Source organism: Necator americanus, chromosome III (genome assembly GCF_031761385.1).
Source record: "Necator americanus strain Aroian chromosome III, whole genome shotgun sequence".
Lineage (NCBI taxonomy): Eukaryota > Metazoa > Nematoda > Chromadorea > Rhabditida > Ancylostomatidae > Necator > Necator americanus.
This window is the reverse complement of record NC_087373.1, coordinates 7,598,406-7,613,517: the sequence shown is the minus strand read 5'-3', so window position 1 is coordinate 7,613,517 and position 15,112 is coordinate 7,598,406. Positions and strand designations below refer to the sequence as shown.

The 15,112-nt window shown below is 40.9% G+C and overlaps 2 protein-coding genes across 3 annotated transcripts; one reads left to right on the top strand and one right to left on the bottom strand.

Moving 5' to 3' along the window:
- Positions 1 to 5,478: 5,478 nt before the first annotated feature.
- On the top strand, positions 5,479 to 9,544 carry RB195_008880 (uncharacterized protein; the record flags this gene model as incomplete). Its single annotated transcript, XM_064195606.1, has 3 exons — positions 5,479 to 5,598; positions 9,332 to 9,470; positions 9,534 to 9,544. The coding sequence occupies 3 exons, from the start codon at positions 5,479 to 5,481 to the stop codon at positions 9,542 to 9,544; spliced, it is 270 nt and encodes an 89-aa protein (XP_064046751.1).
- Positions 9,545 to 9,609: 65 nt separating this feature from the next.
- On the bottom strand, positions 9,610 to 11,682 carry RB195_008879 (uncharacterized protein; the record flags this gene model as incomplete). 2 transcript variants are annotated; one of them, XM_064195604.1, is made up of 3 exons in its annotated part: positions 9,610 to 9,820; positions 11,285 to 11,456; positions 11,529 to 11,682. In XM_064195604.1, 3 exons carry the CDS (start codon positions 11,680 to 11,682, stop codon positions 9,610 to 9,612), a joined length of 537 nt encoding a protein of 178 aa, XP_064046749.1. The 2 variants fall into 2 exon arrangements, with proteins under 2 accessions (XP_064046749.1, XP_064046750.1); XM_064195605.1 differs by lacking the exon at positions 9,610 to 9,820 and having other exon boundaries at positions 11,281 to 11,456.
- Positions 11,683 to 15,112: the final 3,430 nt, after the last annotated feature.

Here is a 15,112-nt window from a genome sequence, read left to right as displayed (position 1 = left end):
TCATCACCCTGTCACAGCGTGATGAATGGAAAAAAAGTGCTGGGTCGACAGCGGAGTCAAAAAAAACTAAGCTGTATCGATTCCCACCTCCCTAGGACACCAATTTCTTGCATGAAAAAAAAAGAGAGAAGACAGAGACTACAGTATAGAAGGTACGGCAGCATCATGGGACTTAAGTCATATGAAAATCGTAAAATATTGTAGAACGGTCATCGTATGTAGTTATGGGACGCATCCGAACATTTCCCGGACCTAAACGAATTCAAAGTCCGTAATTTTTTGAAATTCCAAGATGACATCACTATTGTTCCTATTCATTCTAATTCTCTTTCCTTCATCATTTCAATTTCATTCTTCTTCTATTTTGAATGATTTTTCAATCAACCCAATCAATTCTGCAACTGTTCTACTACATAGTTGATCACCTACACAGTTCCAGAAAAAAAAAGAGGGAAAAAAAAGAAATAGAGGAACTAGTGAAAAGAACCAACCGATTATCTCAGAAGTTCAACCAGAATTCATCACTCAGAATGCATTGAAAAGTGGAATATGTTCTTAAAATTTAAAAAAAAAAGAAAGAAGCAGAGTGATGGATGAGTGTGCGTTGATCTGAGCTGTCATAGCTTGAATCATAAAGTAAATGTTATTGAAATGCGAAGCATATTATGCTTTCTTTCCTTTCTTTTTCTCTTCCTTTCACTTCACTTTCAAAGTGAGTGAAAGTGAGTTCCCTTTTTCCCATCCTAAGAAGGTAACATTTGAAGCGAGTTGCTCCTAACTGAACAGTGAAACCGCGTCATTCGGAAATCCGTCGCAAGTGCAGACTTAGTCCATTCAACGAAACGAAGAAATACGAAGATGAACAAAAAGAAAAACAAGGAGGAATCTCACAAGATGAACGAGCAGTAAAGTCAAGAAAAAAATTCGGTGACTGGACGCGAGTGGAAAAGTATCGCGCAAAAACCACCAATCAATCAATAACCACTCTATTTTTCTGAAGGTTTCCAACACATTGAGGAGTTTGTGATTCGCAGGCCATGCATCTTCGGTTACAGCGGATCCGAGACCTTCCTTTGGGTCACAAACTCATTAAGGGGTTAAGGGCGAACCGTGAACTCATTCGGTACGAGTGAAAAGGGAAACCTTTAGGTTAATCCATGTGTACTTCTATTTATTTACCTACTTGTTACCATGTTATATATATATATATATATATAATATCATAATATTATCATTATATTGTACTATATCATTTATTATTATTCTTTATATTACTATGCTGCCTACTTCTAACATATTTATTTAGTTATTTACTTAGTTTTTAAGTTATCCACTCACTAAATATTTATGTTAATAGTATAACCAGTAATAGTAAATATAGTAGTATAAATATAGTAATAATACTACAAATAGTTACTAAATAGCTTTATTATACTGAGTATTGTAAAATATTGGGAAATGATTAAACTGATTAATCATGAAACAAATAAAATACAAATAAAATAAGTTACTAACTCTGTACTCATGCGGAATAAAAGCAAGGACCGACACAACGAAGAATAAACACTTGAGGAAAACGAGGAATACTACATCGGCGCAAAGAGTGAAATAAAACTTTGTATTAAAAGCTACAACACTACTCAACCGAGTCACCCAGCCGTCTGGAAAGTTCTTGAATGAGTTCTTTAGTTTGTTGAGGATTACCGCTCACTCGAAAAGTGACATTCACATGAATTCATATTCCCACGTTCAAACGACAACCATTACCATGGGATGCAAGTGATTAAAACGGCTAAAAACTAGTTTGATCCGGGTGCGGTCATAGATGAACGAGTTCGGTCCGGAAGAAAAAATCTACATGCAATCGGGAAAACACCAGCGCTTACGAACCGCAACATTTCGTAAGTAATCGAAAATTCACTTCAGCTTCAGATTTCAGATGTACAGTCACGTTTTTGTAAAGAAAAAAGAAGAATATTGGATAACTTGAAGATTTCCCAACCGTCACTGCCGCCGAGAAATCAGTTAGTTCTGTGAAAAAAGAAAAAAAAAACAACAAAAATGCTTACAATTGCAAACCACTTTTACAGAACTACCTCCAAAAATTTTCCTTTTTGCATAACTACCAGTAAGTTTTCGTTTTTCGTTGTACAATCGTTCACGGTAAAATAAGAAGAAATATTAGATGACTCGCACGGTTCGCAACTATCATTTCCGCGAAGAAATCAGTGAGTTCTATGAAAAAGAAAAAAAAAAACGGGAAAAATGCCCGAAAAATTACGCACCACTTTTTCATAACCATCTCCGAAAGTATTTGTCTAAATTAGCGCCCAAATATATTCATGAGTGATTAAGCTGCTACTGAAATAAATAAGTGTTTTGCATTTTTCAAAAAGAAAAGGAAAGAGGAAATGAAAACAAAAAACAGTTGACAGACATACGCCCAAGTCGTGATCATCGCTCTGAAGCCATAGCCATCTTCCGAAACACCGCACACGACGATATTTACGCGACGGATCGAATGAGGCGAAGGAATGAACAGCGGGGGATGGATGACCCAGTAAGTTTTCTTTTTTCGTTCCTTACACAATCGTTTTCGGTTGACATCACAGGACGCATCATGCACCACCAGTCATGCAGAAGCGAATATCTTATTTTGAGTTCATGGACACACAAATGACCTCAAATCCCTCCCTGAACATGTTATGGAAAGATCTCGGGTAAAGTGTACTTGGAGAGGGTGAGAGGACTCCGTCGCGCTCTTATTTCTGCAAGTAAACAACTAAATCAGTCGTGGCTGGCCCTAATACCTAAGCATTAGTCTTAGAGGATTTATGGATTATGTGATCTAAAGTTACTAAGAGAAAAAGTAAGATAGAGCTTCCAGAAATAAAAGCGCAGTTAATTGCCACCTACACAACATTTCCCCCAAGATCTCTTTTTTAATCGCTCTACTTCTCTTAGAGGTATCACCCCACGAATCTGAGTGGTGCAGATTTCAGGTGGAGTATTCGTAAACGGGGGGTGATTCCGTCCATTTCTTCCTAATTGTCCTAAAAAAACGGCCCGGAAGATGCGGCGCCGCACAAGACTGGCGCGCCCCAGTCGAACTCCTTGTGGAAAATAGTGCGCCAGAACGGCTGAAGCCGTATACGAATAGTCCGCCTGAAATCCTTACCACCTCAGATTCGTGGAGTGATGCCTTTAACTTTGTTGTTAAGAGAAGTAGAGCGACTAACTATGATATCAGTAAGAAAGACTACATTGGGTAAGGTACCCCGCGGTAGGTCCCAGTACTTATGTTGACATGGACTGCCGCGAAGCGCGTTCGACAAAGAGTTGGGAGAGAGGGGGAGATGCGTCCGCCTAGCTAAACATACATATCGTAACTATGTACAACGACTTGAGTGATTTATTCCCAACAGTCTCCCTAGTCCGATTTTTACTTAATAATATTAACATCCTAAGATTCTTCAACAAAGTAACTGTACAAAGAGGACACCTATTACCTTCCAGAAGAGTATAGCACTACAAAAATGAGCCTCAAATGACTAAACCATCACGAAGTAACACCAACAACCACAGTATGACAAGCTATGGACATTATGGGTCGTGCAACGATCACTTTTCGTCCCTTTAATAACAAAATAGCAGCCGGGAGTTCACAATTTGCGGGTTATTTCCCCTTTTAGCCTATCATAATATTCCGTTCAGGATATGCTGCCTGATTACGCGCGTATACGAAAGAGAAATGTTCGTTCTCAAATACGGGTACGGATACGTCGACAGGAATTGCGCATCATTTTGTGCGCGCTGTGAAGTGAAAGCGTTCGCTTCCGTTCCGACGCAACTCTCAAACGCTCCGGGGGGATTTTTTGCCAGAAATCCTCGAAGTGTAGTTTAACGAGTCGTAGAACACTTGTATGCTTCTTTACGATAAGGAACTTGAACACTGTACGCATTCCTCTACAGTCAACCAGCACTTACGAAGCAAAAATCCCCCTGGATTCGTCGAAGGAACGTTGTTTCGAGGATTCGGGCGCCGTTTTATGGACAGCTGGCTGACCATACTCTTTTATAGACAGTTGGCTGAACCATATTTCCAGTCAGGACATATTTTATGTCGATCCTTTACGATACGTTCGATACGATCCGAAAATAAAGGATAATTACGTAATCTAGAACGAAGGCTAATTAAGGACAACTAAATATTTTTCGACATAAAAGAAACAGAGTACGATAGCTACGTGAAGTAGAATGCCAGACGCAAATTGGCGACATTTATGGTTACTTGGAACGTTAATTAGAAGCAGACATATGAGGTAATAAGTAGTTTTGAATAAGAGTTTTCTCTTTTTTTTTTCTTTTTTTCTGAGAAATGGATATAGTGTGTGTTATCCGGTGGATTATTGCATAATACCAAAACATACCTACTCCTATTGAACCTAACATTACATTAGCATATGTAGATGTAGAAAACTAAATGTATAAATAAAAAGTAGATATGAAAAAGTAAGTAAATAACAAATAAATAAATATACAAAATATACAAAATAAATAAGAAATAAGTGAATATACAATACGTATACAATACGTAGGAAGTAATACGGACTTAGAATAGATGAACAGAAAAAGGTTTACGGTGGTGTAACGGAAGGAAATTCCGAGATAAAACTGAAACTCGAGACAGAAAAGCAGAAAATGTGTGTCAAATGCCGTTAGAAAGCGGAAATCCTAGCCCCTGGGAACAAATTTTCAAATTCAAATCCAATTCAAACTCAAAAGAATTCAAAAGTTCAAATTAAAAATATTCTTTCAAGCTAGGGCCATAAAGTTAAGATGCTAACGGTATGTGATTGAGGCTACGGCTAGTTGAACAAATGACCGTCGACATTCTTTCACTTACCTACGTACGTAAAATTGCACACCTACCGTAACATGGTCGTGCAGAATGTAGAATGAACTAGTGGATCTACACGTACATAGAACACATAGTTCAGAAACATAAACAATAGAGGAGGCGCTTAGAGAGCGATGACACTTGAATGGGGTCGAGACACGAGTGCGGCGGCGGCGGCGTCGGCGGCGGCGGTGGTGGTGGCGGCGGCTACGGGCGACGAATCGGAACGCACAGGTCAAATGGATCACTTCAATATGCGCTTAGCTACACAAACACACCACAGTGACATGTGTATGTAAACGCCCCGCCGACCGCGCTACTTTTCAGAAGTATAAACAATGTGGCGCTTTTTCAAATGATGTACGGTATGAGAAAATTGTGGTAAGGACAGACGGCTGCTAGAAATTAAAGTGAATTTTAATCATGCTAACGATATTAAACCACTGAAAAAACCTGTTTTGTATGTTTAAAATGTCTAGTGTTATCTAACTAAATTAAATTATTTTCTAATAAATCAATTATAATATATTTTTTCCTCAAAATGTCTAGTGTTGTCTAATGTTTAATTTTCAGCAGAAATGCATGAGGACATGAAAGATACGATAGACGGTCGAGACATTAAAACAAGCTTATACCATTTGGTTACGAGAAGACTAGGACCATATGTCCATAAATTCCATCAATGCAAAGAGGTAGTGGTAAGTATGGTAGGGTCAAAACGACATCAAGGACGTACGCAATTGCGTACGCGGCTTCTCTTGAGATGGTGCGGTGGAGCGTAGCGGCTGGGAGCATGGTCAAATCCTTGAACTGGCACCACCCATCGCTACAGTTTGCGATGCGGTCCCACCTCGGTTCCAACTGCTGCCTCCACCGTGCCGTTTCGAGCGTGTACGCAAATGCACCGCAACTACACTCGTGATTCGTCATGTCGTTTTGACCCGACCATATATTTTATGCGAATCTTCCTGAAACAAAAAAAGCTTATTATTTTCTTGAGATCTAACTAGACACATCAGACGCATTGTAAAAGAAGAAGAACAGAGACTGATAGAAAAAATCACCATCACCATCAAATAAACAAATATATAGTAACAAATATAATAATATATAGTAACAAAAATATACACTTAGGAATAGAAATAGGGGAAGATCACACACATAAGGAAAATGAAGGAGAATGAAAAATAGAGAAAAAGAAGAATGAAGGAGAATGAAAAAATTTGAATAGAAAATAAGAAACAAATGGAAAAATAAAAAAAATATATAGAAAAATAATGAAGAATATCCCGACTATATTATATGTAGTCGGAACGACAAAACGACGGCACGGACAGTTACGTAAGCGGCTGCGCTCGAAGTGCCGCTGTGAAGCGTCGCGGTTAAGATCGAGATGGGATCGAACTAACAACTAGACGAACTAGACGAACTGCAACCAGAAATGGTGCGGGCAGGAATTTCTCGCTCGATCCTAACCGCTGCGCTCCACCGTACCGTTTCAAACGCAACCGCTTACGTAACTGCACCGTGTTTCATTTCTTTTTATTGTGACTGTACTACTTGTTTATTTGTACATCACTGTTGACCGTTACTGTGGATCTGACCTAATTGTTAATTATTTACACTTTTTTTACATTTTAGGATCTCGACTGATGCTAAAATGGATCCCATATTGCGCGCAATGTACTTTTATGTTTATTTAAGCGGTGCCTGTTCTATTTAAACTAATAAGTATCCTTTTTCGAATGCATGTGACAGGAACGTGGATGAAAGTGTTCTGTACTTCAAAGAATACTTTTATTTACCAAATTAAAAACATTGTCTGCTGCCCTCAACAATTAGCTCAAACGTGAATTTTGATTTTTCCCTGATGGACTATCTTTGTGAATGTATAAGATCGTCAGCGATTTCTTCAGGAAAAAAGAACTTCTCCTTCTTATGCCCCACTTATCTTATAAAGGTATGTCTGGCGTCAATCAATCCACTTGGGATACGCCAAAGCGTTCACTTCAATCCAGAATCATTTGAGGTTTACGAACATGTAACTGGCTTATACAATGACCTGAGGGGTCAGCCGATGTATCAAGCCTATGTTTTATCCTTCCAGATAAGTCTGATATCAATGTGTCGACCCCTGAAGGATGAAGGGCTTGGTTGACAATAGGGCGGTTTCGAACCAGGTGAAGTGCAGTCACAACGGAACCTCTTACCAACTGCCTCACACCCGCCCTCTCATCTTATAAATATTAAAGGCATCACCCCACGAATCTGAGGTGGTACGGAATTCAGGTGGAGTATTCGTATGCGGGATAGTAGATTATGGAGAAGAGGGTGATTCCGTTCATTTCTTCCTAATTGCCGTAAAAAAACGGCCCGGAAGATGAGGCGCGTGCACAAGGCTGGTGCGCTCCAGTCAAACTCGCTGTAGAAAATAGCGCACCGGAACGCTCGAGGCCGTATCTTCCGGGCCGTTTTTTACGGCAATTAGAAAGAAATGGAAGGAATCACCCCCCTCTCCATAATCTACTATCCCGTATACGAATACTCCACCTGAAATCCGTACCACCTCAGATTCGTGGGGTGATGCCTTTAATCGTAAGTACCTAGTATGTACATACGTATTTAACAAACTGTTTAGGTTCAGTCCGTGTCACAGCAGCAAATTTTCAGAAACTAGAATCTTAAAAGGTTTACAAAAATGTCGTGTACAGATTTTCTGTTTTGGACAGCTCATCAGAGAATTTGGTTTCATTTCGATCAAGGTCAGGGAATCCTAGTGTCTACATAGCGATGCACAATATCCGCGATTAAATAAACAGCATGTGGTGACGTTTTCGTCTCTTTAAGGATTGTGCATCTCGGGATCAACATAATTCTGTTTTCTGGAAAGCATCAACGTAATTTGTCTGAATCGAAAGAAAATCTCTCGGATTAACAAGATATAATCGCTAATCGCGAGGATGGTAACTGCTGCGGTGTTGGACGTGGAACGAGAATGATATTAAGGATAAAGTTTCTGGCGTTAATAAATCCGCTCGGGACCCGCGCCACCGTTTGCTTCAATTCAGAATCGTTGAGGTTTACGGACGTGTAACTGGCCTATACAGTGAAGGCTATCCGATGTGTCGGGTCAGCGTTATCCTCCTAGGTATGGTACCAATTTATCGTCCCCAGAGGGATGAAAGGCTTGGTTGAGGGACGAGGGGCGAATTTAACCTCTGATCGATCGTGTAGACAGCGGAACTTCCTGCCGATTGCGCTACACCCCCACTCCCCCGAGAATAATATAGTCGGGTCAAATCGACGTGAACCTCAGTACAGTAGCGTAAGCAGCTAGGCTCGAAGCGGGACCCTTGGTAGCACCACACAGCGCTGGGATTCGCGATAGTCTCTCCTCCATCCCAACCGTTAGCTCAACGGCGCTGCTTCGTGCGCAACGGTTTGCGTAACTGCACCATGCTTCATACCGTTTTGATACAACTTTATTTTCGAATTCAACTTCATGAAGAAAATGAAATCATGGAAATTTTCATACTTTTCAATGGTCCCCGGACCTGTGACGAGACGCTTAAAAAGTCTTAACATCGCAAACTTTAAAATTAACTGACAACTCAATATTGCTTACCATTAATGCGAGCCATTTCTAGTGTTCAAAGTAATCGGTGCTATACAATCGATATTTCTAAATATATTTATCGTAAATCAATTTTTCAAAGGAATCGAAATATGTTCAAGATAGAACTAATTCCCTTGCAGTATATAATACTTATCTCCATAATCTAAAGGTGCTTATAATATGAATGCTCCTCACCGAGGGCAAAAAATCCAAAAAAAAGGAAAAAAAGCGTTCTGGCACCGTCCGAAGGGTAAGAAACTTCGTGAAGCGCATTTAGAGTACTACATAGATGCTGGATTTTCAAAAGAGATAGACAGTAGCCAATAACTTTTTGTGAAGTTGTGCTAAAAAATGTTGGCATAAATAACATAATCTTTCTTCAAAATAGTCTTTCGTTTTGAAGCTTTGATTAATTTGCTTGAACTGTAGCCAAGATTGGCATTGATCTTCTCTATTAACTTACAGAGGACGGGTGTAATGTAGCGGTTAGATGTCCTGCTTCCAGCTCGATCGATCGGAGGTTCGAATCCGCCCCAGTGCTCACCAAGCCTTTCATCCCTCTGGGGCCGATAAATTGGCACCAAACTCGTCTGGGAGGATAAACACTGACCTGACATATCGGCGCGCCACCGCGAGTCATTGTATAGGCCAGTTACACGTTCGTAAACCTCAAACGATTCTGAAGTGAAGTGGACGTGGTGGCGCGGGTCCCAAGCGGAATGATTAACGCCAGACGCTTCATCGTTCATTCATTTTATTTGAAATTTTCTATCTTTTCTATAACTGTTATCATTTATCGATTTTTTGCTTTTCAGGACGACTGCCCATATTCCACCGATCAACACATTACCGTCACTACGGGCAGTAGAGCGGAAACCACTCGCTTGTTGCCGTCGATTGTAAACCTACATTGTGCTGTAACTGTGAAACTTTCACCAAGATGTGGTGAAATTGGTAAGTTTTTAGGGAAAAAACTGTATTTTTTTATTGTATTTTATTACTGGAAACACACTACAGTTTGCATATGAGAAGAATAATTGGATTTGTCCAAGAAAAAAAAACAGTGTACATTTTTTCAAAAATATCCTGAACATCAATGAATATACGCCCTCGCTTGAAACATTAAACACATGTTGTCGCCAGATTTTTTGTCGTGTAGGGTTAGCTGCAACTGATAGGGCGCATTATCCTTCAGCATGTCGATAATCGATTGAAATTTAGTGAAGTCGATTGTTGCGGCGAGAAATTGTCGTCCAGTTTTCACAGGGCACGGAATACCATTCTCGCATGCGTTGAGGTTTTTTCTGAACGAATTCAGTGTGATGATGAAGCAATTCACAGCACAAAAAATGTTAGTTGAAATTTTAAAAGAAGAAAATCTAAAAAAAATTAATTATGATAAAATAAAATATGGAATATAAAATATAAAATATAAATAAATATAGAAATATAAAAATAATAACGTCTTCAGTGAATCCGCAAAGAATGTTTCAAATAACAATTCATTTTTTTTTTTGAAACTCATATTCTTTTTTTTTCGGTATTTCTCTACTTATTTAGACCAGTTGCCCCACCTTGGAAAAAAATCCATGATAAAAATTATTTTTTAGATGTCTTCTCACGTACACCTAAAAACTAACAAAAATATCGTCTACTTCGGTGTCATCAATATCAAATATGAGAAAAGAAATAACCTCAGCGGGTCCGGTTTGTGTCAGCGCGCAAAGGCAGCACACCACGAAATTGACGATGTTGGGATCTATCCACGAAAGGATAGGTTTATATGTGTGGATTACGAGTATGAGCTGGACGTCGCTCAATTCCCACTAATCGCTCGGAAAAAAGCGCCGTGATATAAGACCAGTGTGTTCAAAATCTACCACGAGACACCTCATAACGCACCGCGTACATATGACACCTATGCGAGCGAGGGGACAAAAATCAGTGAAGTTCCTTCAGTGGCCTATTCGAAACGAACGAATAGGCTGTTGAAGGAACCAGCGGGGCTGTCGCGCTATAAGGTGCCTCGTAGGAAAAAATAATAATTTGGAAGATCCATGTTCGCAATGTACGCCCCTAGTCCTCTTTTCTTAATAGATAGATCCCAATTTCGCCAATTTCATGGTATGAGAGAATGGCTTTTGAGAATGGCGCCAAGAAATAGTAGGATGGAACTAATATTTCATCACAAAGTCGACCCTCAAGTCTGAGCAAAATTCCAGAAATTTGTTTTTTCTGAGTTTTTCGATATACGACCGTGATAGAAGTAGTAAGGAAGCCTTTCGAACAGATATTCCGAGGTTTTCAATTCGGAGAATCCGCAGATTTTTCACATTACAATAAAAGGAAAGGAAAAGGAGAGGATTTTTGAGAATTTTCTCGTCTTAAAAGCATCACCCCATGAATCTGGAGTGGTACGGATTTCCGGTGGAGTATTCGTATACGGGGTATTATAATAAATTACGGTGAGGAGGGTGATTCCGTCCATTTCTTCCTAACTGCTGTAAAGAACGGCCCGGACGATACGGTATCGAGCGATCCGGCACGCTACTTTCTACAACGAGTTCGATTGGAGCGCGCCAGCGTTGTGCACGCGCCGCATCTTCCGGACTGCCGTTTTTTACGGCAAATAGGAACAAATGGACGGAATCACTTCCTCTCCATAATCTGCTATCCCGTATACGAATACTCCACCTGAAATCCGTACCACCTCAGATTCGTGGGGTGATGCCTTTAACGTTATCTCTCTTACAGCAAGTGAGACTTACAGAAGGCCCAATGTCGGAATCGCCGACCACGAACATCCTCCTAACGACGTTCCCCACGACCAAAGATTGACGTTGGCGATAAGATTGGGATCCGTGTAGACGTTGGTTGGATTCAGCAGATCCATTGTCACCACCAATGGCTTTCCGAGATGAATGGGATACTCGTAGTTTCCTTAATGCATTCATCACTTATTTCTGATGAGTAGCCGCTTCATACTGAAGACATTCGAACTGTATGTTTTACCGTTGACATCCGACGGAGTTGCGTTGTAGAGCTTAACGGGTCCATTGTCGCATTGCCACCACACGAAATTTACATCTGTGTTATTCGGCCATTGAATGTTGCAAGCCAGAGAAGGAGAAGCCATAAAAAATACAACTACGAGTAATGTTTGCATCCTGAAAAAAAAACAGAATTTATATGGAGTTATCGAAATGAATCGTGGGAATTTATCAGAAATTAAACTCAGCATATCACGAAATTGACGATATTGGGATCTCTTCACGGAAACGTATAGAGTTATGCGTGTAGGTGACGAGTACAGGCGCGATCAAGCGCAAATCCTTTTAGTTTCCGTGAAAAATGGCATGAGAATAGGCTCTCTCGACCGAATTTTCCGACGAGGCACCTAACAACGTGTTGTTAACGCGGGCGCAAGCATTTACGCACCGCGTCTTAAGTTAAAGAAATATTGTCAAGATTTAAGGATTACAACAGGCTGAATTTAAATAATATTGCGTGTCAGAAGGACTAGAAAGACAAATCTATGGAATATAAATATTAGAAAAAAAATGCGAAGGCGAAGTAAATGGTTCACTATGCTAAAAGTAGTGAAATTATATACAAAGAACGCGTTGCTTCATTTCTGAACAAATACCGTAATAATAATGTACCGTATTATTTAAACTTATCGTCCTATAATTTTCAAAACGCAGCAAAGTGATCACAGCATGACTAGTTCGATGGTTCATGAGACCTTCTTAAAGGCAGCCTGCTACGAAATTAAAGGCATCACCCTACGAATCTGAGGTGGTACGGATTTCAGGTGAAGTATTCGTATACGGGATGGGAGACTACGGAGAGGAGGATGATTCCGTCCATTTCTTCCTAATCGCCGTAAAAAACGGTCCAGAAGATACGGCGCCGCACAAGGCTGGCGCGCTCCAGTCGAACTCCCTGTAGAAAATAGTGCGCCAAAACGCCTGAAGCCGTATCTTCCAGGCCGTTTCTTACGCAATTAGGAAGAAATGGACGGAATCACCCCCCCTCTCCATAGTCTCCCATCCCGTATACGAATACTTCACCTGAAATCTGTACCACCTCAGATTCGTGGGATGATGCCTTTAATGATGTTGGATCTTTCCAGAAAAATATAGTGTTAAAGGTGTAGATTACGAGTATGAGTGTAACCACACTCAATTCTCTCTAACCATTTCGAAGAAAAGAAAAACAGCGTCTAAAGTTCCCTTTTTCTACGAGGCACCTAATGACACCTCTAAGTATGCTTTAGGAAAAAATCTGAGTCATTAAACTATTCATTGAAACTCGTGAGATCATCGGCGGACCTGCTTCTTTACAAATTTTAAGTGAAGCCCAAGTTTAAGTTTGTCGACGTTTCCCTAAGGCATTTTTCAAAAATGTTAAAATAGGACAGGAAAGAAAAAGGATTCGATAAATGAATTCTAAACGAGAAATGACCTAGGGCGGTGTCCTTAGATGAAAGATCGTTCTTTTATCTCTTTCACTTATCTACTACGTAGCATAGAAAATAATTATGCACGCCGCTTTATCAATTCCTCTCTTATCTGAGTTCCACACGGTCTTTCCTTAATTTTTGGTCGATGGACGGTCAAAAAACATAAAAAATCTCTAGGTTTTAGGAATTTTAAAATTCTCCTAAGAGTAGACACACTCTGTACCTCTTCAAACGTTTTTTTTTTTTCTAACTAAAACCGGACTACAAAAATGTATAGGTCTGGTGGATCCAGAGCTTATCTCTATATCGTCTGGGTATTGCGGTTAAAATTGTTGAGATTGATTAGATGTCTTATACTGATATCCTTATATCCTTAATAATTTTTCTAGAAATAACTGAGAAGGACATGCTTCCACTCTAGAGGAACTATGGCGAATTTTATAATTTAATGACTCTGCATAAGTCATTAAATTTACTAATTTTTCCAATTAATTTAATGACTAATTTACAGACACCGAATGTTGGCGAACGACCGCCACGCATAGTCGAGCTATAGTCGGGTCAAACCGAAGTGAAGCCTCGGGCAGTTGCGAGAGCGCTCGAAGCGGTGAAGAATCCGATTGAGGTCGGACCATGCTAGCTTCGCTCGGGCTGCAAAGATGACTTGAGCTACCGAGGGTCCCACCACAGGGCATAACCGCTAGCTCTCGCGCAATGTTTCGACCGCAGCCGCTTACGCCACTGTACCGAGCACTAGATCGTTTTGATCTGACTAAGTTTGGTCGCACAGGTATCATCTGTAACACTTTAATAATAAGACCGGATGTTACCATAACAGAGTTGGGTTGGACCACGAAAAAGCAGGAAACAACATGATACAGGATGATACGGGAATAGACATTCATGGTCGGATGAGCGCTATGCTCGTCCCACGGTGCAATGATACCGTACGCTCGACAATTACTTTCCATTCATATACAAATATATTGTTCCACTTGTCATCGCTGCTATTTTTAGAGTGGACATATGATGTTTCTAAGTACAGCGAGGTATAGCCGGCTCAGAACGACATGAAGCACGGTGCAATTGCGTACGCGGCTGCGCTCGACGCGGCGCGGCGAAGGTAGCGGTTGAGATCGACATCGAACGACCGCGAACTGCAACGATGACTGGTGTTGGCAGGGGTCCCGTCACGATCCTAACCGCTGCGCTCTACCGCACCGTTTCGTGTGCGCCCAATTGCACCGGGATTCATATTGTTTTAACCCGTTTATATCATGCAGCCACCATCGCGGCCACATTCTTACGCGTCGAAATTTAGATCCTGCTGATGCAAACGACAGAATTTTGGACCTCCAGGTATATAGTCCGGTCAAAACGACATGAATCACGAGTGTAGTTGCGGTGCATTTGTGTACGCTCTCGAAGAGGCGCGGTGGAGGCAGCAGTTGGGACCGAATTGGGACCGTCGCAAACTGCAGCGATGCGTGGTGCCAGCGAGGGTTTCACCACGCTCCTAATCACTGCAGTCCACCGCACCGCCTTGAGAAAACCCGCGTACACAATTGCGTACGTGTGTCATGTCGTTTTGACCCTACCGTAAGTCAGACAGACGTAAATCGACTGGTAAAGTGGCTGGTGTTGGTCAGCGCTTTTGAGATGTATGAACACGTTCGGCTTCGATTAAGAACCGTCTAAAGCTATTGCAAGCGCCTGAGGGCCTATACACTGACTTGCGGGGGTAACCTTGTATACCACGCCACCGCTCTTATCCTCTTAGACAAGTCTGGTTCCACTTTGTCGACCCTGAAGAGATGAAAGGCTTGGTTTCATAAAGGCGACTTCGAACCATCGACCATGTGAGTTGCAGCAAAACCTTCTTGAAACAGCGTTAACCCCCTCCCCTTATTCCTACTTCAAGAAATTCCGCAGAACAAAACAAATTCAGCCTCAGGCAGATCCCTGTGGAAAGTATTGTCTCCAGATCAGTCTGAAAAACAGTGGCGAAATAAGATGCTCCAAATAAACCTCTCGTCTCGATTGGAGCACATTATCTCAAGTGCCTTTTTTGCCGGAATCATTTCATAATTCGACTCCTTCGCGTGCTAAAATGTGAGTATTCCTGTGGAAA